The sequence below is a fragment of the Trichosurus vulpecula genome, chromosome 2 (genome assembly GCF_011100635.1).
Source record: "Trichosurus vulpecula isolate mTriVul1 chromosome 2, mTriVul1.pri, whole genome shotgun sequence".
NCBI lineage: Eukaryota > Metazoa > Chordata > Mammalia > Diprotodontia > Phalangeridae > Trichosurus > Trichosurus vulpecula.
Window position 1 is genome coordinate 210,572,825 of NC_050574.1, and position 20,834 is coordinate 210,593,658.

The 20,834-nt window shown below is 34.8% G+C and overlaps 1 protein-coding gene across 1 annotated transcript in view; it reads right to left on the reverse strand.

The window, feature by feature from the left end:
- Positions 1–20,834, reverse strand: part of BAZ2B (bromodomain adjacent to zinc finger domain 2B) — a 353,975-nt gene that overhangs the window by 148,455 nt on the left and 184,686 nt on the right. The window contains exon 3 of the mRNA XM_036743221.1: positions 13,404–13,559. Within this exon, the coding sequence (XP_036599116.1) occupies positions 13,404–13,557 (154 nt within the window). The 5' untranslated portion in view covers positions 13,558–13,559. The remainder of the gene's footprint in view (positions 1–13,403; positions 13,560–20,834) is intronic.

Here is a 20,834-nt window from a genome sequence, read left to right on the forward strand (position 1 = left end):
TTCTTAAGTCAGCAACCTGACTGGCAAAATCAAAAGTTGGAAAGCAAACTCTCCAAATCTAAGCAAATATTTGCTTGTCTCGAGAGAAGGTCTGAGCAGGGTTTAAAGAGACAAGTTAACTCTGATGAATAGGAGGGAATACAATCTATTCCCCCAGAAGTGTGGAGTAGGAGAGGAATTAAGCAAAGAAACAGGATGAACAAGTTGGAAGAGAAGAAAATTAATGGGATAATTTCACTATTTTCTTTGAAGTATTGTGAATTCCAGCATGAAAAAATACCTTTATTTAATCTTATTTAATCTTTATTTAATTGCAGAAGTACTTTCCAAAGTTAAAAAAATTAGTAATGTTTAAGTTGTCTATGCTATTATTCCCTTCTAGTCATCAAAGCAAGCATTGACTCCATCAGTAACCTAAAAAAACAATCACCTCTGGTTATCATAACACTGGCCACAGGAACCACAGAAGGTGAGAAGGTGCAAGATATTCCTGAGTGCAAGGGTAACCAGTACCGACACCACATACAAAGGGGTTAAAGATCTATTCTTTGAAGGGCTAAAAAGGAAAAAAACAGGCACTTGCTGCTGTAAGAACAATTTCCTACAATATTACCTACAATATTCTCTAGGATATGGATTTATTAACATCATTTATTTAATGCTAAATATAATTTTACAACTGTAAAAATCACTAGCATAGAGGTTTAGAATACAAGTCTATAACCTCCTAGGTGTGCTGGAAAAAATAAGGCTAGAGATTGGATCTGTGATTTCTTCAGTAAGAGAACTCTTATAAGAAAACCCTTCTTTTTTAAACCAGCAAAAGTCAGCACCTTCTCTGCAATTTATAGCTTTAGAGAGTTGTCTCCAGCACTTAGAAATAAAGTGACTTGTCCAGGGTCATACAGCCATTATGTGTCAAAGGTATCACTTGAATTCAGGCTGTCTTCCTGGGTCTGAGGCCAGATTTCTATCCACTATGCCAGACTGAATCTCAAAAAAAAATACTGTGCTTTATTTTAAATAAACCTTATATACTTAAATTTATAATGATACCACACACACGTATATATCCCAGAAGTAGGCAATATCAGGATTATAGGCTATCGCTAGAAGATTTATACAGGAAATTTCTGTAGCTGCAATGGAACATTAGCTCTAATCTGATGGCAGTCCCAAAACTCACAAAGCTACTGCTATTACCTAATATTGCCATCACTGGCCTCATACTTGACACCTATAAATATTTTAAACAACAGGGCAGGGTAAAAACCTTTCTTTCGTGTATACAAATGCATACTGAACTGATAAAGTATGATGCTTCCTGGAGAATCAAAAGCTAATAAAAGGTAGTAAATCTAAAATGGACTTCCTAAACTCCAGATAAAATTATTTTAGGTCATACTATGAGAAGAGGACTAGGAAAATCTCCAGCTACGTTTTAAAATTCAATATCTGTTGGGCTTATCATATCAATGGATAGAGACTCCAAAGTACAGATGTTTTTTTTAATGAGAGAAAACCATATACTTTTCAAATGATAATTTTGCTTCCTTTTGCTTGTATAAAATGTCTGTAAGATGTATTTTCACAGGCTCAGGCCATTCTCTGAATGTACGTGAAAGAATAAGACTATTTGTGTTATTTTCCCTAATAGAATATAAGCTCCTGGAGGACAGAGACTGTCTTGTTTTTTGATCCCTAGTCCTTAGTATAGCATCTGGCACACTTTTAGTGTTTAATAAATGCTTTTTCATTCATTTACTCATTTATCCAAATTACGAAATTTCTATAGGAATACATGAGATATATAAATCCAAATATATTATCAAATGAATAGTCTGAAACAATAACTTCAAGGGAGGCATAAAGAACTATCGAATATTTGACACTGTTGACATGAAAACTCTGTTAAAGTCTCTTCAAATATATATATTTAGAGTGTTCAAATTTATTATGGTAACACATAAGACATGTTAGCTGAGAGTAGGTTACAGCACAATATAAATAATAAATGGCACAAATTAAGTGCTTTAAAGAAGAGCGGGAGATGTGTGACCCTAAAAAGAGATGGTTCCAGTCAAGTAGAGAGAGTGAGGGATAACTGATAGGATAATTTAGGTACTCCATTTTTATCCATGTAACAAATAGCAAGAGATCTAGAAGAATAGTCCCTGCTTACTGAGTAGATGCCCCCATTGAAGGCTCACAAGAGGACAAGGACAAGATTCACAAAGAATGAGAACATGTGAAGAAGTTGCCATCAGTACTATTAAGACAATGTTTACGCATTAACAAGAACATATATTTACTGAATCATTTAAGTAATGCATCATGAATCATAAACAGATTCCAAAAATCGCTTTCAGCATATATATATATATATATACACACAATCATGAGAACAAAGAATGGAATTCAATCCAGCATTTAATAAATGCCTAAAATAGCACTTGATCTGGAGTTCTAAATCTAGAATGCTATGTCATATAAGATAAGGACTGTGTTCAGTGCTGATGACACAAAGATAAAAAATAAGTCAGTACTCGCAAGAAGTTTGCAAACTGATAAGTTGAATAAGACCTTTATGAAAATGTAATTCAATTCAATAAATGATTATCAAGAGCCTACTAGTGGAAGGCATACAAGAGCAGTGCAACAGGGTAGTGGATAGAGACCTGGTCTTAGAATTAGAAAGAACGGACGCAATTCTATCTCTAACACACTCTGGCTACAGAACCCTAAGCAAGTTGCCCCCAAGTAACTCTTTAAGGCTCTAAGTTACTAAGTATAAATCTAAATTGATGGAGGGAAATTTCTCACTGCCAGTTACTTATATCAATGTAATCACAAGTCCAGCCCTACACACTCCTTTTGGAGAACAGAGGAAATATTCAAGGCCTTATAAGTATGTGAAAAGGTATTATGTTGTGTGGTTTGTCCTTTGTCCTCAAATAGGACCACAATAACAGGAAGATAATGTTATGACTTGCAATTGACTTTGATTTGAGTGAGGGAGGGTGACACAAAGTCACCAGCGTCACTTTCTCCTCCAGAGCCATTTGAGTCCAGTGGCCAGATATCAATCAGGACAACTGGAGATGGCCTAGGATGCAGTGGGAGACCTTGGCCTTTTTTAAGCTAAGGTCTTTCCAAGTTCTCACTTTGATTGAGGCAACACCCATTCAGTGATTAAGTCTGTTTATAAAGTAAGTATGATAAAATAAGGAAAGTACAGATAATTGTCCACTTTGATAATCTAGGGAAGCTTTAGAGGTGGCATCAAGTTGGGGACTGGAAGAAGAGTTGAATAGAAAGGAAAACGGAGGAAGAGTATTCAATGTGTCTCCTCTATCTTCGAACAATATTAAAAAAAACCATTCACTTAACCATGCCATCCCCTCATAGTATCATCTTCTATTTCTTCTCCCTTTCACAGATAATCCTAGAAAAGATCATCTACTCTGTCTCTACTTTCTATTCCCACATTTTGGTCAATCCTGGCAATCTGGCTTGAACTCCACCACTTGATTGAAACTGCTTTCTCTAAAAGTTATCCTGTGATTGCTGAATTGAAAAACCTTATTTCGGACTTCATTCTACATGACTTTCCCGTAGCTTTTGATCTATTGGCCACCTTTTCTCCTTCCTTGCCTTTGGTAACACACAGCACATGCTCTCTCTGGTGCTCCACGTACCTGACCTTCAACAGTCTCCTTTGGATCATCATCTGGCTCCTATCTTCTAGGACTATGTCATGGGCCTTCTTCTCTTCCCTTTACATTCTCTCTCTTGGTGATATCATCAATGTCCATGGATTCAATTATCCTTTGTGTCCATATGATTCCATGTGGCCAGGTCAACAAAATGTTAATGGCTATATTATTTCTCATAATGTCTGGTACCTGCAGTTCCATATCCTTGTTAATAACATAAAGATGTTTGTTATTTAGAATTTTTGCAAGTGAAAGTGATAACCTTCTGTGAAAGTAAAGAGTAGAGGTTGTCTGCTAGAGAATATATACAAGAATAGGTAGATATACTGATAAATTGAGGCCCCTTTCTCTTGATTATTGAAATCCTTGTGAAACTTCCCTACTCCAACCCCTACCTATGTCAGAATATAAGAGGAAAAATATAATTCTTTAAATTAAAGGCAATATTGTTTTACCTTGAGAAGTAAACCAAGACTGTTCTCCCTTAGTACTGGTCAAGCAGTTAGAGACAAAGAAAATTCCTTAGGATACTTTGTTTTCTATTTACCTATACGATTTCACTATTCTGCCTTATATTCCATTCCTAAACTATCTGGGGGGAAAAAACAGGCTAGGCTTAGTCCAAAAAAAAGAAATCTTCTGGCATTCATCTTCTTCTATATAATACATGTCACAACCCTAAGCAAAGTCAAGAAAGATGAATCCCTGATTCCTATCCATCCTATTCAGCCAATCTCTTGCCTTGGAATGCTAGAAACTAGAAAAAATGGAATATATCTTTCACGTATCAGAGATAGGACATTGTATAAAAAAGAAAAAACTTGCGAAACATCTTCAGAGGGATTTGAGTTACAGTGCCATCTACACCCTTACCCCAACAGCTGTTCGGAGTAGGAAGTCTTCTGAACTACCTTCTGAGTCAGCCAGTTAAAAACCATTTCTTGTAATTCTGAGATCTCCACAAGTTACCTTATATCCTTTCCCACCAGCCTCTTGGGAAACTTCCTGCTCTAACTTTTCCAATATATTTTTTCATCCAATGTGAGGTCTTGTGGAGACTGATGAGAATGATGTAAAATAAACATGCTGATGATATAAAATAAATGGGAGAGCTTAATCAATCCCCTTTAATACTTTTTTCAAACCTCAAGAGTAACTATTATTATGGAAGCAAAATAGAACACTAAGGGGCAGCTAGGTGGCGCAGTGAGTAGAGCAGCAGCCCTGGACTCAGGAGGACCTGAGTTCAAATACAGCCTCAGACACTTGACACATGTACTAGCTGTGTGACCTTGGGCAAGTCACTTAACCCCAATTGCCCTGCCAAAAAACTTAAAAAAAAAAAGAACACTAAAATATTCCAAAACTGAGTCCTAATTTTCCTTCCAAACTCCATTCTCACACTGCCAAATGATGATTGGACATCTCTGCCTGGATGACCTATAGCCATCTCAAATTCAAAATATCCAAAAGAAATCTTTTTCCTCCAAAAAGGAATCCTCCTTTTAGTTTAAAGGCAATATTGTTCCAAGGAGCTCCTCCAAAAAAAAAAATCTCTCATCCAAACTTATCTATTTTGTGGATTGTGTCATCAACACCATCCCTCCACCCTTCATGTACCTTCTACTGTAGTCAAAATGTCTTTCTAATAGCTACTACTATCACATGACATTTCAGCTCTAACTTCTGTGACTTTGCACAGGTGGTCCCCTCTCCTTTTTTGCACTCCTCCCTTTTTTAAGTCCAGGTAGACTTTAATTAATTTTTTAAAAAAATTTAAAAGCAAAAAAGATGCAAAATGATACTTGAAAAAACAACTTTATACTAACACTAAAAATTAAGTCTATTTTACTCTTTATGTCAGAAATTTTAAACACTTCAACACTGTTTTTCTAAAAAGCTTTGAACTAGTAATTCTTATAATCCTTTGACATTGGCAAGTAGATATTTCCAAATACACCACATAATATTTTAAACTGGGTAAAATAAACTTATGTTTTATTTTTTAATTCTGCACTTAAAAAAAATTAGCACTTCTGTACAGAAAAAAAGATGATCATACATAACAGTGAATCTCTTGGTTTTCTAAAAGTACACAACCAATTCACCATCTTACTTTCAAAGCTGCCTTTTTGTCTGTATTTACTTATAACATTCCTTCTGTTCTCCAGTATGAATTTTCTTTTAAATACTTCAATGTTCCTCCTTTTTGCAACATTACAACCAACCCCTGTCTCCTCTTGTATCCCCACTTTGGAAGGTTTAAGAATGGTAATCAAACAATTTAAGACAGCCCCCAGCTACTGTACTTAAAAGGCTATTGTTACATAGGATATCAATCTCTCCAGTTCATCCCACTGGGAAGTAAACAAATAGTTTGCTGCAGACTATACTTTTGTCAAGTGCTTTTCAAAAAAGTTTAAAAAATAGGTCTGCTAAGATAAAAGGAAAGAATGGCTCAAGAGAGATGGGAGGCACTTGAGAAATCTATTGACAAAATTTCAAATGATTCTAGTGGAGAAAAGAGGGAGCTATTTAAAGATAGCAATGTGGTCACAAAAGCACAGCTGCAATAAAAACAAAAACTTAATCGGAAAAAGGCACATCTGGCGAGCTCAGATTTTTAAAAGATATATAGAAAGTGATAATAATTGTTCTTATGATAACAATACTAATAGCCTTCTCAAAGTCCAAACCATCATACTCAAAGTAAGGAGCTGCCAGCCAAAGTAATGTATAATGGCGCATTTTATGAGCCCTGAGACAATTATGATATCAATAAAGAATTCACAGGAAACACTGGCAAATTGGGCTATGTGAAACAACTGCCCTTAAAATTTAGAAGGACAGACAAGGCAGAATAAGGTTACAGACCAATCCTATTTTAAATCATTACTATTATTATTAATTTAACCTGGAGAGGAGTGGTGCTGCTTCATGTTCTGATATCCAGTGAAGGTAAGACACCCCAGAACAAATTAAAAATGCTGATACCTCATTCCTAGAATTGTTTCAGTGTAGGATAGACCACTAATGTTGGCAAACTATGAACATGCATGGATGCTTTCATTATGCACTAGCATGAAATCATAATAAAATTCAACTACTTTAGAAGTTATAGGTAAGGGCTTTGTACTGCTTTTTGTCAATGCCTCATATTCATGTTACACAACAGTACAGGGTGTTCCTAAAGTCTGGACACAGACAATTGATGGCAACATGGAGTTATTGCATCAAGTTCACGTGAATCTTGCAAAGGGCTTCAGCCTTTACGTCACAAATGAACTGAAGATGTTATTTGCTAATATTCCAATTAAACAAAATGTTGTTGAAAATTTCATTCATTTCATTTCTTGAAAATATGCATTTTTGCCTATGTGTCCAGACTTTAGGAACACCTTGTATATTGCAGACCAGTTCAGAAAAATCATCAGAAATAATTTAATTGCTGTATCAGTAAAATGACGAGTGTTGCCAAAGTTACCATTAAATGTAGAAATACACTGTAAAAAAAATGAAATAACTTAATCTCCAAATCTAGATTAAATTAAACAAGAGGTGAAACTGAAGAGTTACTAAAATCTGAAGAGGCAAAAGTTGAAGAAACGAAGAGCATTGAAATGACACCTTGAGAGATTCTCTACCTACCAACAAAATGGATGACAGAAAATGATACCAATATCTCAAAACAGTTTTGAAAAGGCAATGGACATACTGAAAATGGACAATTCTGAAAAGCATTTGGTGAGTTTGAAGGCATTACTCAAAAGTAACAGAATAGCTATACTAAATCAGAGTACTTTTTAAAAGCTAGCATTTGTTATCACTATCACCACATTTTCCCCACGTTTTCCAGAAAATGTAAAAATGTTTCAGGACCTGCACACCACAGCATCGAGTAGTGGACAATGTCATAGTAAGAATCATAGGAAGAAATGCTGCATTATTGAGGAATACTCCTAAAGACAAATGAAACTTCCTACATGTATTATCTCCTCTCTGAAAATGTGAATTTCTTAAGAGCAGGAACTCTCTGGCTTTTCTGTTTCTACCCCCAGGGCTTATTGTGTACCCAGTAAGCTCATAAATGCTTTTTCATTCATTTCAGTCATTCATCTACAAAACTGGAAGGCAGTGAGTGGGGTTGAAAAAGATTTATAATTATTGGTTTAAACTCTTTAATTTAGGACATGAAATACAAAGTAAGCACTCTGCCAGCTTCCCCTGAAACCCACGGATGCTCCCATCTTTCTTCAAGAAGACATAAAATAACTACTATCAGCAATCTCTCCAAACATAAGCCATTTATGTGCTTATGGAATGTATATGAAGCATTCACAGCTTGTATTACTAAAAAAAACTATAAATGTTTACAAGAAAACAACATATTGATAGAGGAGCAAAATGGTATGCAAGAATATCCCTGGAATGTGATTATTATCAATTACAAAATTACTGAACAAGCCACCCCAAACCTTCAAAATATTTATACTATCAATTATTGCAAAGCACTTGACTCGGTTGGACACTTATGGCTTATTTCTGTGCTACAAATATAAAACAGACTCAAGTATAGTGAAGACATTAGACTCCATGGAAAACTGTTCTCAAAAACAGGCCATCCGGGCAATAGCATTTATTAAGTACCTACTACATGCCAGGCAATGATAACGTCAAGAACAATTGGTAATGACATGATATTTTTCAGGGAGACAGTCTAAGCCCATTACTGTTTTGCCAGGTCTTAAATCCATTATAACATCTACTAAAAAAGAACCACATATGGGCTTCTAAATTAAAGAGAAACTTGAATAAAGTATCATATAAATAACTTGATATACATGGATCACATCAAGCTGGATAACCACACAATTAGTAAATGAGGGAAGCATTATAGACCAAGAATATCTGGATTCATCAAGGTATATGACAAAGTCTCTCATAACATCCCTGAGTACAGCTGGATGGATGGAGGTTGTAGAAACAAGCCTAGCTAAAGAATGTGGATCTATGTGAATTTGGAAGGTAATCTCTAGAGCTCTGTTCAAAGTCCTGTAGGGTTTTTTTAAAACAATTTTTAAAAATCAAACAGCCATAGATGGCATGTTAATCAAATTTGCAAATTACATGAATCTTGGAAGCAAACTGGTTGTAAGATATAATTAAGATCCAAAACTACCTTGATAGACAAATGATGAAAGATGAACTTAAAGAAGGAATTATATAGCAATTAATGTAAAATTTAACTGTAAAAGTAGAGAATGGGTGAAAAAAAGTAGCTCAACAGCGCAGTACATTGAAAAGACTCAAGGTTTCAATTAGGTATGTTTTCAATATAAGTCAATAGTGGGAAGTAATCTTCCAAGAAAAGCTATTAAATCTTAAGCATTATTAGATAGATAGTAAGAGGGAACACTATATTCTGTGCTATTAAGACCATTCTCTTAATATTGTTCTGGGTGCCACATTTTAGGGGGTGGAGGTACTATAAGATTGGAGTACATCTGGAGGAAGGTAACCAGGAAGATGTGGAGAAGCGAGAATTTGAAGGGTTGCCATAAAAAGTATTAGGATTTGACTAATCCCATGTAGTTCCAGAGGAAAGAACTTGAACTACAATAGGTAGCAGTTTCAGGGATGCAGACTTTTGACTCAGTATGGGGAAGGTCTAATAGAGCAATCCAAAATTCAATGAGCTGCCTCACAAAATAGCAAATTCTCCATCATTGAAAATGCCGAAATAGAGGTTGGAAACTACCTTGGGGCATGTCATAGAAGATATGTATTTGTTTAGCAGGATATAGGGTTTCACATGATCCTTTCAATGCTGATATTAGGTGATAATAGAAAGACTGTGTGGCAAAATGCAAAGGAAATCTGTACTATATTACTTTGATTACATTTTGTACTTATCTTACATGGACTTGAAGTCAGAAGACTTGGGTTGGAGTCCCAGCATTGACAATAATCGTGTGACCTTAAACAAGTCACTTAACTTATCTGAGAATCAATTTCCTAATCTGTAAAACAGGGAAAATAATAATTTACACTATCTACCTCTCAGAGATGTTGGGAGGAAAGCACTTGTAAACTGTAAAATGTCATATAAATGTGATGTCAATGTTACTTTCACTATTTAAGTGAGTCTCTTAGCTTATGAGGGTAACAATTTTTTTTTACCTTACTCAAACTACTTTTATTTCTATTGGTTTCTCTCTACTTTTGCCCATGCTGATGTTTTCATATTATTTTTTAAGATTTCAAAGTCTCAGATATAAAATATTGGTGGGACTAGATGAACTATCAATAATAATAAAATGTTTGGATTAGTGAAAGTTATTCTTTCTTACCTCCCACGGTTCGACTAACACATTATAAATATTGCATAATTGGAATAAAATCCTCTTTGACATTGCTTCAAGTGACTTGCTACATTCAAGTCACCATCTTCCTTCTTATAAATGTTTCTCCAAACCCAGTTACTGGTAATACAATGATTTTTATGATATAAACAGTAATGCCAATTGTAATTAGTACATGTGTAGGATTATGGGCCCTTAGAGCAATAAACAGGTCATAAAAGAAATCAGGCAATCATGCCTTAAAAAAGAGAAATGATTCATTCTCCTTTGTATAAAAGCTCTGTGAATGTTTGATGTAAATCTTTCAGTGTACATGGAAATAAATCAAATTCATGGAATAACCTATAAAAATATTTGTTATTGACAAACTCTTTTCATCAAACAGAAAAACTCAATGAAAATGTTTTGTCTTATTGACTAACCTATATCTGAAGAAGCTACATTCATTCATTCAGCAACCACTTACTGACTAAATATTATTAACCATTAAGAGCACAGGGTGCTTTGGAGGTGTAAAAGAAGTAAAAGCCAGAGTCTCCAGTCTTAAATAATTTACAGAGTAGTGTGGGAAATGAAAACAGGTACATACTAGAGAATAATTATAAAGGAATATAGGAAGATATGCCAGATATGTGAAAAACTCATTCTAAGTTCTCATGTGACAGGAAAGAAAGGGGCAATCAGATGAATCACGGGGGCAGGAAAGAAAAGCTTCCTGGAAGTGAGTTGTGATTCAAACCTTATATAGAACAGGACTATAGAATCATAGATGTATTTGAGTTAGCTGGAAGGATTAGAGTTAATCTAATCAAATCTCCTCTTTCTCAAGATGAGAAAGCTCAGTTCCAGAGAGGTGACAAGTAAATCACTCATGACCAAATAAGTAGTAAGAAATAGAAACAGAATTTGAACTCTAGAGGTAGCATTCTTTCTACTTCAGCAGTAATACTTAAAAAAGTATTTCATCATAATTAAAAGAGTAAACATACAAACACTGGAGTATTCAGGAATATTCCTTTTAATTTGTATATCCTTATATACTTGTAGAATTTGGCTTTATCATATAATAGACTTTAATGAGAGGTGATGGTTATTATGCTAATTTTTTGTGCAGCTTTAAATTCCTTTTATTCTTGTTGGAACAATACTTTGCTATTATCAACTGGAGGAATATATAGTTTGCCCAAAGGATAAAAAAAATCATTTTATATCCTTTGGAATTTCATCTAAATAAATCCAAGTTTGAGATAAACAATTCTATTTTCAATTAAAAATTACAAATTCATGAATTTAGATTTTTAGAACTATTTTGGAAATACAAATGAAATAATCTACACTTGTTTTAGGAGTTATATCACATATCGCAGAAATAACTGTTAAGTTAAAGTGATTATACTTTTCCTCTGGTTTATAAAATGAAACACTAAAAATTAATAATTTAATATATCTAAATAGAGCTAATAACCACCTCAAATTTGAAAGTAGGAAAAGAAAGTTTCAGTCAATGGTTCAGCAAAAATAAAGTTAGAGACATCACTGGGAATGATGAGACATGAGAATCATGGATCTGAAAACCAGGTCCGTTCCCATATCCTTCCTACTCGTGCCATCAGAAATCAAAAACCAGGATGGCTGAGTTCTGTGAAGCAGGCAGTAAATCATTTTCCTCCATTCTCCCTATAAGTCAGTCAATAAAATGGTTATAATTTTATAAATGACTTTTTTGGGGATTAGTTTTGGGGACTGACTGATACGTTGGTCTGAGGTACTATGCATGATTTGGAATAACAACTCTAAAGGAAAAACAAAATTAAAGGACATGCATTTCTTGAATTTTCTTAATGATTTATACTAAAGAGACAGGAATGGTGGTACATGCCTGTAATCCCTGCTCCTAGGGAAGCTGAGGCTGGAGGATCTCTTGAGCTCAGGACTTTTGAATAGCACTGGACTAAGCTGATTGAGTGTCCATACTAAGAGTTTGGCGTTAATAGGGCGGGTCTCCAGAAATAGGGAGTCTACCAGGTTACCTAAGGACAGGTGAACTAGCCCAGGTCAGAAACAAAGAAGATCAAAGTGGCTGTGCCAACCAGAGTGGGACTGGGCTGATGAATGGTCCCTGAACTTCTAGCCTGGAGAGACAGGGAAATGAAGCTTTAAAACAAACAAATAATTTTGATAGGATATAAGCTCCTTAAGAGCAAGGTCTATTTTATTACTTTCATTCAGGGTTGAGATACACCAGATTCACAGAGAAGTTTAAAAAATAGGATATGTATGTGTGTGACGATAGATTCGAGAGGACTGAACAAGATTTAGCAACCAACTGGATAAGAGAAGTGCTGTAGATATAAGAGCTGAGGATAACTCCTGTGTTGTAAACCTGGATGACTGGAAGAATGGTGGTGTCCTCCACTGAAACAGGGAAGCTAGAGAACAAGATCAGATGAGGGAAAAAGATAACGACTTTTGTTTTCAATATGTTGTTTGAGAGGCCTAAAGTGGAGATGTTCAACATTTCAGAGGTAGAACTAAAGCAATGACTGAAGTAAATGCTTATGTAAATCAATTCAAAGTCAGTAAATTTTCACTATTATGCCCAAAGTTCAAAAAATTATATGAATATAATATAAAATACATATAAAATGATATAATTAAATTGAAGCGATTACGGCTCCCCACAAATGCATGGGAAACAACAATATGCTATAACCAACAGACTAATGCAAAGAAATTTGAAAGAATTTAAGGCTAACGTTACATTTGCATCCTTAAAAAAGAAAATTTCCCCTAAATATATTACCTTACTTGAATAGTTCATAAATAATTTCAATAACAATTTTTTTAAAAATAGTCACGGCTTCATATTATAAAATCTGTTTCAATTTTTTTCCTTGCCCAAAAGGCCATAAAGCTATAAAATCTTCCATCTGTATGTAATAGGTAGCAGGATGTGTGTGTGCATGAGTACTGGAAGTTCTATATAATGAAACAAAACTGAAAAAAGTTTCTCAACATAATTCTATTCCATAAATAGTTATCACTGGCAATTGGGAAACTTTAGTCTTTCTCTATAGTTTCTGTCTCTTATCAATATCAAATCAACTCATTATATTCATTTGTGAGCTGTGGCAACAAGAGGATTTTGGTGACTTTTTGATGACTATTACATTTTGGGAACGTTTAAAACTAATCACCTAGACTCAGGAAAACTTGTCATGCTTACATGCTATTTTATGCCAATATATGCAGAACTTTAAAAATATTCCCAAACAGGATCCTAAATAGATGATGCTGCAAAACAAAGTTAAAGAAAAGTATTCACCACACGTGTTGATTGTGGAGCTGAGTGAGGCAGCTCCAGTGGAAAGGCCACCTTTGGAAACTGCTGAAGCTGCAGAAGGTGGAGAAGATGTAGAAGATGAAGTGGGTGCAGTCGAGGAGGCCGTCGTTGAAGTTAACCGCTCTCCAGACTCCATATCTAAAAGAAAAAGAGCAAAACTTTGAATTTTCAAGACGAAGGACTGAACTACTTGTTAATTTGATTTAAGGAAATCATGTGAAGCAGAAATAGTTTAAGGAATAGAATCTTATTTTGCAACACTGCTGTAAATACAAATCATTAAGAAATGTTTCTACAGGAACAACAAAATAGTAAATTTAGAGTGGAAAAAACGGTAACAATGAAAAATCTCAGAAATATGCCAAATCTTCACACACTTACATATTCATGATATATGTGTATCCATTACACATACCATATATTCAACTCACAGGAAGGTAGCTTGCAAATATAAATTAAATGTATACACACGTATACAGGCACATCCATAAAAGTAGGATATTATCACTGTATTTTTTAAAATTAATATCTTTCTATGCCTAAACCTTTCCATTTACCATTCATTGTCCCTTCCCAATAACACCACACAACAGCAGCATGAATCAAAGAAATACCAACCACTATTAAATAAATTCCCAACTCTATAACTACAGAGATTAATTTGATTATAGGCACGAAATGAACTGACCTAGTGTTCTGTTCCTAAACATGTGCCACTGCACCCCTGACCCCCATCCTGAGGACCCTCACCTTGAGTAGGCTGAGCCCATCTAGGGGCCATGGTTAAGAGGTGATTAGAATAAAGGGAGTTTAAGGAGTCACCTTAAGAAGAGGTTCTTTCATAAAGGAGAACAAAATCTTCAAGAATAAAGACACGATATACAGGTGTCCCATGGGAAGTTGTGGGAGCCAAATTTATATAATGTACTGTAGTGCTTATTAAGAGAGGAAATAAAAAGGGCAGTCTAGAAGTCCCTTTGGCATTCAGTGTCTCCTAGGCTTTTCCTTACCATCACCAGCTCCTTTTCCTTTCCTTCCTTCTGTTATAGGCTTGACTCACTTATTTGCTCTATCCTCTGTTTATGTGATTTATGTCCTTAAAATCTTAATGATATGATATGAGTGTTGTAAACTATTTGGCATTTCAACTTAAATGTTTTATTCTACACAAGTACGACACATCCAAATGGAAACATGTACGATGGTCACTGATCAAGCAAAAAGACAAGCTGAGTAAGCTGAAGGAAAGACACGATGGGCATTAGGCGGGAAGACTGATCCTGAGTAGTCCAAGGCAGGGGTTGGGGGTAGAGGTATACCCTCATGAAAACAGGAGACCAAGAGGATGCCAAGAGAGTAATCATATCCAATGTGCTGTCACAGTAAACTGAAGACAGAAATGCTCTACACCTAAGTGTACAGAAGGACTGACCTTGCTAGAGAAGCAATTAGTACAGATACTTCAGTCAGGTAGTCCAATATCTGACAGTCAGAGAAATAGACTCCAACCCTCTGGCCCCAAAGGACAACTCAATTCCAGGGCACTAAGTGCTGAGGGGAGATAGAAAGTTTAGATTAAGACATGATCCCTAACCTCACAAGTCTTACAGTCTATTTAGGGAGCTTATTTAGTACAGTAGTTAACTTTATTCCTTAGAAACTTAACATTGGACTACTTCAATAGGCTGTATACCAACCTTGCAATATAAGGGGTACTTTAAAAAGGAAAGTTTAGAATCTAATGCAATGGTCACTCTAGTACTCAGAACCATAGTTGTGGCCATTTCAACCTCCTTTCAGAAGCGACAGTCACACTGAGAAATAATTAGTGAAATTCAACTCTAAATCTCAAGTCCATGCATTCACAATGCCTTTCACACAGACAGTGACATAGATGATCACAAGATGCTGCTTGGCATACTTGCTGAGACCATTACTGTTGAGCCTTCCAATCTTGTGAAGTCTAGTTACTGTTCTCTATATTTTGGCACTGCTGTCAATTCAAGTGATGAATTTTTCAGGACAATCAACAGATAATGGTATTGCTGTGATGAGTCTGTCCATATCCTTGAACAATTTTTCATTCTCCTCCTCAGTATTCACCATGGTGAGGGCATATGTGCTAATGATGGCTGCATAGCACTTCTGTTTTAAGGGCAGGCTTTGGGTCACCAGACAGTCACTAATGAGCTTTGAGACATGTGGCTGTCTGATTACAAAGCTGATGGCTGACACCTTTCACTACCAAGTATTCTCATCAATAAATCTAGATTCACCAAATGCAAAAATATTGATTTTGAACCTGGATCATTTGTGGGATATACTACCTATTCTCTCTCAGTGGTTAGTGTTCTTGTTGTCTCATAACATCCTAATATTGATGACTGCTAGCTATTTTTATTATAAAAGGTCACTTTCCACTTACTTTTGGACTACACGGATAAAAATAACCTTATGAGTGTTTTTCAACATGTGATATACAAGATTAAGGCATTTTTCACTAGTCCTTTCTCCTATAGAAAAGTGAAAAATTGCTTAAATTTTAAAAGAACAACAAATCTCCTATACTGTCTTTTTTTTTTACAGGATTTTTGTTTTGGAATATCCCAGCATTAACATAAAGTATAACAAGCAACAAATCACAGAAACTAAATTCTTTTGCATTGTTAAAGTGTGGAGTCAGGCCTTCAATAATAATTAGATAGTTCAAGTTCCCCAAAGCCTATAATACTTACAGCTGAGCCAAATAAGTTCTTGCCATTTAAATAAATTTCATTATGAAAAGAGCTATATCTGTAGAAAGTTCACATAATTATTTATGCCTTTTGTTACAAAATGGTTCGATGCCTCATTATGGTGCGGAGTTGGCCCTTAGCTTTAAAGTAAATGCGAGCTCCGGTAAAATTTACCAAGTAGAATGTATGGGTATGTAGCATAGGCCAGTGAAATGCTATGTACTAGTTGTCTAAGGATCAGCCTAGCTAAATGTGGAAACAACAACCACCAGTTAGTCACAGGGAGACGATATTTTGGTGTTACCAAAGGACATATGTTCTTTCTGAGAGCACGGTTGTCCTCCCTGAAGTCAACCTCAAAGTTAGGAATAAACTCTTAGCTATTTTTTAACTCATTTATATTTTGGGAAAGCATCATCTCTGAAGGGGGTAATTAATGAGTTTCAAAATTTTACTACTCACTGTGTAGTATGTAGTGTGTATATACTTGTCCCGAATTTGCCTGTAAGCTTCAAGGGCTTTTCCTAGTTCAGATATTCTGGTTGATGATCTGTGTTCACATAATTTACACAATTACTATGTAGACTTATCATGCCCTTTGGTAGATTTTGTCACCTCCTACTAAAACCTTTCTTGAGCCTTTATTTGCCAGTGTTCTCTCCCGACTCAAATTGTGTATATAAATATTTCATACACACCTCTCCTCCAATATAATGTAATCTCCTTGAGGGTGGGGACCATTTCTCATTTTGTCTTTGTATTCCTTACCCTAGCACAATAGGTGCTTGATGCTTGTTAAATTGAATCTGTCTTTCCAAGCAGAAAAGTACAATTTTTTTAGTCTGTTCTCATGTATCAGCCAATTCCCTAACTATCTGATCACTGTAATGCCATTTTCTAAACTTTCTCCAGGATGGGCCCTATTTTCTTATTTTAAGTCTTTAAGATCATTATAGATTTGGTCGTATTTGTGTGTGTGTGCGCGTGTGTGTGTGTGTGTGTGTGTGTGAGTGTATATATATATATATATACACTATATATATGTATATATATACTGTCTTATAAAAAACAGAATTAAATGTCAATACACCTAATGCACTTGCTTTGCAACTATTTACATTTAAATAAATGAAATTCAACCCATAAGATGTCATTCTCATTTATGTCTTTTGATATGGTGCCTCAATTCTTCTGGCTTTACTTTTTTTTCACTTGCAACATTCCCCTGAGTTCTTTCATTATTTGTTTATACTTATCGATCTTCATTGCATTATAGTATTCTATTTTATTAATATGCCGAAATTTATTTTACCATTCCTTATTGTTAGACATTTAGGTTTCTAGTTTTTTGCAATTACAAATTAAGCTCCAGTGAAAGTCTTTAAAAGAGAGTTAAAAAAAATCACTTAGTTTATATCCTCAATAATGCAGTAATTATGTCAATCCTTATAACAGTCTTAAGATAAAGTAATGATAGCTAACATATTATCTGTAGTACAAAAGCAATAGGAGATCCACAATAGTTTTTTCTTGGGTTTCCAAGGAGTGCTGGAACCAAACAATTGATTAATGTGCTCTAGGGACAATGAATTCTAATAACAATTCTGTATGTTTTTAAAAAATCTAAACTGATGATTTGGAACCTATTTTTCTGTGCATATATAGAACCTCACTCAGTCATATTCATAAACAATTTTCTGACTATTTATAGTTTCCCAAATATTTTCTCACAGCTTATTTCACTACTTTGAACTTGGTACCCACAAACACTCCAAAAAGTCTTACTGTGCATTCCTTCCTTCAGAATTTTTTTTAAAAAATGTTAAACGAGATTGGTTCCAGCACTCCTTGGGTAAGGGTAAAAGGGAACCACACTATTTGCAATTCCCCAGTGATAGAAGTACCCATATATCTCTAGCCTGTCAATCTCACATCTCTATAGAAGACTCATATCCATGAACAATGGTCTTGCTCCTAGGATCCTGCTATAAATCTGGAGCTGGAAGGAACCTCAGAGGTCATCTACTCCAAATGAGGAAACCAAGGTCAAGAAAGGTTAAGTGAATGATCCAATGTTATAAAGGCAATAAGCATCAGAGATGGGATCTGAACCCAAGTCCTTTTTCTCCAAAACCAGTGCTCTTTCAATGGTATGTATATTCATAGTGATTTAGTTTTTCATGGTATATAAATTAACCAAGACAGTGATATGCTTTCCTTTCCTTTCAAAATTATTAGTTCTATCTAATACTTCAGCAGGTAGATACTAGCACTTTTTACACTGGACAAAATGGATGCTGAAGACAACTAAGTGTGACAGTAAATGTCGCCTTTCAGTGTCAAGACTTGAAAATGACTTTCTGAAAGATTAAATTACATTTTGTGCTTCCCTTTCATTTATTCTTCTTTCTTCTCTCTATTTCTGACTTTTGATGTTGACACTTGAGATGACTATGAATATACATGTCTGCTAATGAAAACAACAATATTTAATAAAATACATAGGTAGCTGCTGACTTTACCCTTAAACTTAAAATTTAAATATACTCTATCAATTTATCACTTAAATCTCAACAGATGGCTAGCACTAAAAAAGTTCTCTGTGAAAAATATTAGTCAGGATCAACAATGAAATGAAAAATTATATAAAGTCCATACACAAAAACGTTTTGGAAAACATAATGCTATTATATGAAGTTTAAATAACACAAAAATGAGCTTTCATTAATTTCTTAAGACATGTTATGTATATGAACTTTCATTAATTTCTTAAGACATGTTATGTATATGGAAGCTGTACATGGACTGCTGAAATAAATGCCTGTAATAATGAGGGAGACAAGGGTCCTAGATTTAAGTCTAGACTTGCCTTCTAATTTGGCTATGTGCTACTATTCTCTTAGACAAGTCACTTCTCTTCACTATACCTCAATTTTCTCATTTGTGGAAAAAAAAAAGGATTTGGACTGGATAAGCTGCATCATATCTTCTGTTAATCCTATGATTCCAAATTGATAGGTCCATACACACTTCTTTACCGAGCTAGTTTATGTTCAAACATGTAACTTGATCCCAACAAATTAGTTTTAGTAGACAACTGTTCTAATTTCCTAGGCTTATATTAATTATTTAAGTCAATTTTCAAAATTCTAGATTTCATATGAAAGGGAAGCTTCCTGGTTACTTAGTGATTGTTCTGCTTTCAAAGCAAATAGCAGTGTGCAAATATAAATGAACTCCCAAAGCAGAAAGGACTATAGTTAAATTATAGCCTTTCACCAAGAAGACATAAGGTAACCTTATTTTGTATTTTGAAAATCTGGCAGTCAAATATACAGTTAGTAATTACAATATCAAAATCTAAATCTCTCTAGGGAAAAAGTATGGAAAAACAAACTTAAATGGTAAAATATTTTTCTAGTCTTCAAAAGCTAAAGTTGTTCAGAATTTTACCTTATTACCTTATCAGGTTAAGTACCATAGCACAATTTATACTAGATTCAAAGAGATGGTTAAGAGCGACAGGAAATGATTCGTTAAATTATTTTTGGTTTATCCTTACCACTGCTGCTTTCCATTACTATGGACATTTAATTGACCAGAAGTTACATTTGCACTGCACAGTTAACAGGCAGCCATTTATAATCTAAACAATATTTAAAAGCTTAATAATTGGGAATGCATCATTAAAAAGTATCTTTCAACCTTACAATAGAATGGTAATAAATTTCTTTATATATGCCAGTAGATGAAGGTATAGTACAGAAACAGAAAGAAAATTTTAACATTTAATTTCAGCCAGGAAAATACTGTAACCCCAGATATTACTTTTCCAAAATTGTAGATATGTTCATTTCTGGATCGCCCAGGTCAGAGATTTTTCCATTCTATTATGTATTATTCTACACTATTACATATTATTCTGAATGTGTTAAATTCTTTGCCACCTCTGGGCTATTCATCATAAGATTTTCTATAATTGTAATGCCCTTCTCCCCTCAGTATCTGCCAATCAATAGCCTGGATACTTTCCTCCAAGGCTGTGTTCAAATGCCATGTGAACAGGCTCCTTATCAAATGCATCATGAATACTCTCAGCTGAGAGATTAAATCTAAAATACACCTCTTATACACTTATCTCATTCTAATTTTTATTACACATCAAGTCCCAAAAGACTTAGTGCAATTTTAAGCTTTAATGACTTGTGAAGTATACCAACTACAAGCCTACAAAAACAACAACTTTATTTCCTACCCAGGTTTGTGAATTTTGAAGAACTTCTTTTTAATTTTAAAATGATAAGAGTATCCTGCCATTCTGCACTACCTGTTCAATGATTTTTAGATGACCCTTTCTTAGACTGGTATATTGACAGAGGAGGTCCTCTTGCTTGGCCACCTCAATCACCTGATCTAGCTCTCTTGGACTTTTTCCTGTGGTGTCATGCCAAAACCATCATGTATGCATAAAAACCTTGTTCTTTATATGATTTTAAGGCTCGGATTACAAATGCAATCCTTTCAGTAACAGCATCAGGAGGCAATGAACAAAACCTTGAAGGAATGTAGGAATTCTAAATGGCAGAGGTGGGGAGAGATAATCTATAAAGGCTTGGCAGAAGGGGATACAGTGCTATGTTCAGGGATTAGTACATAAGCCAATTTGGCTGGAATATAG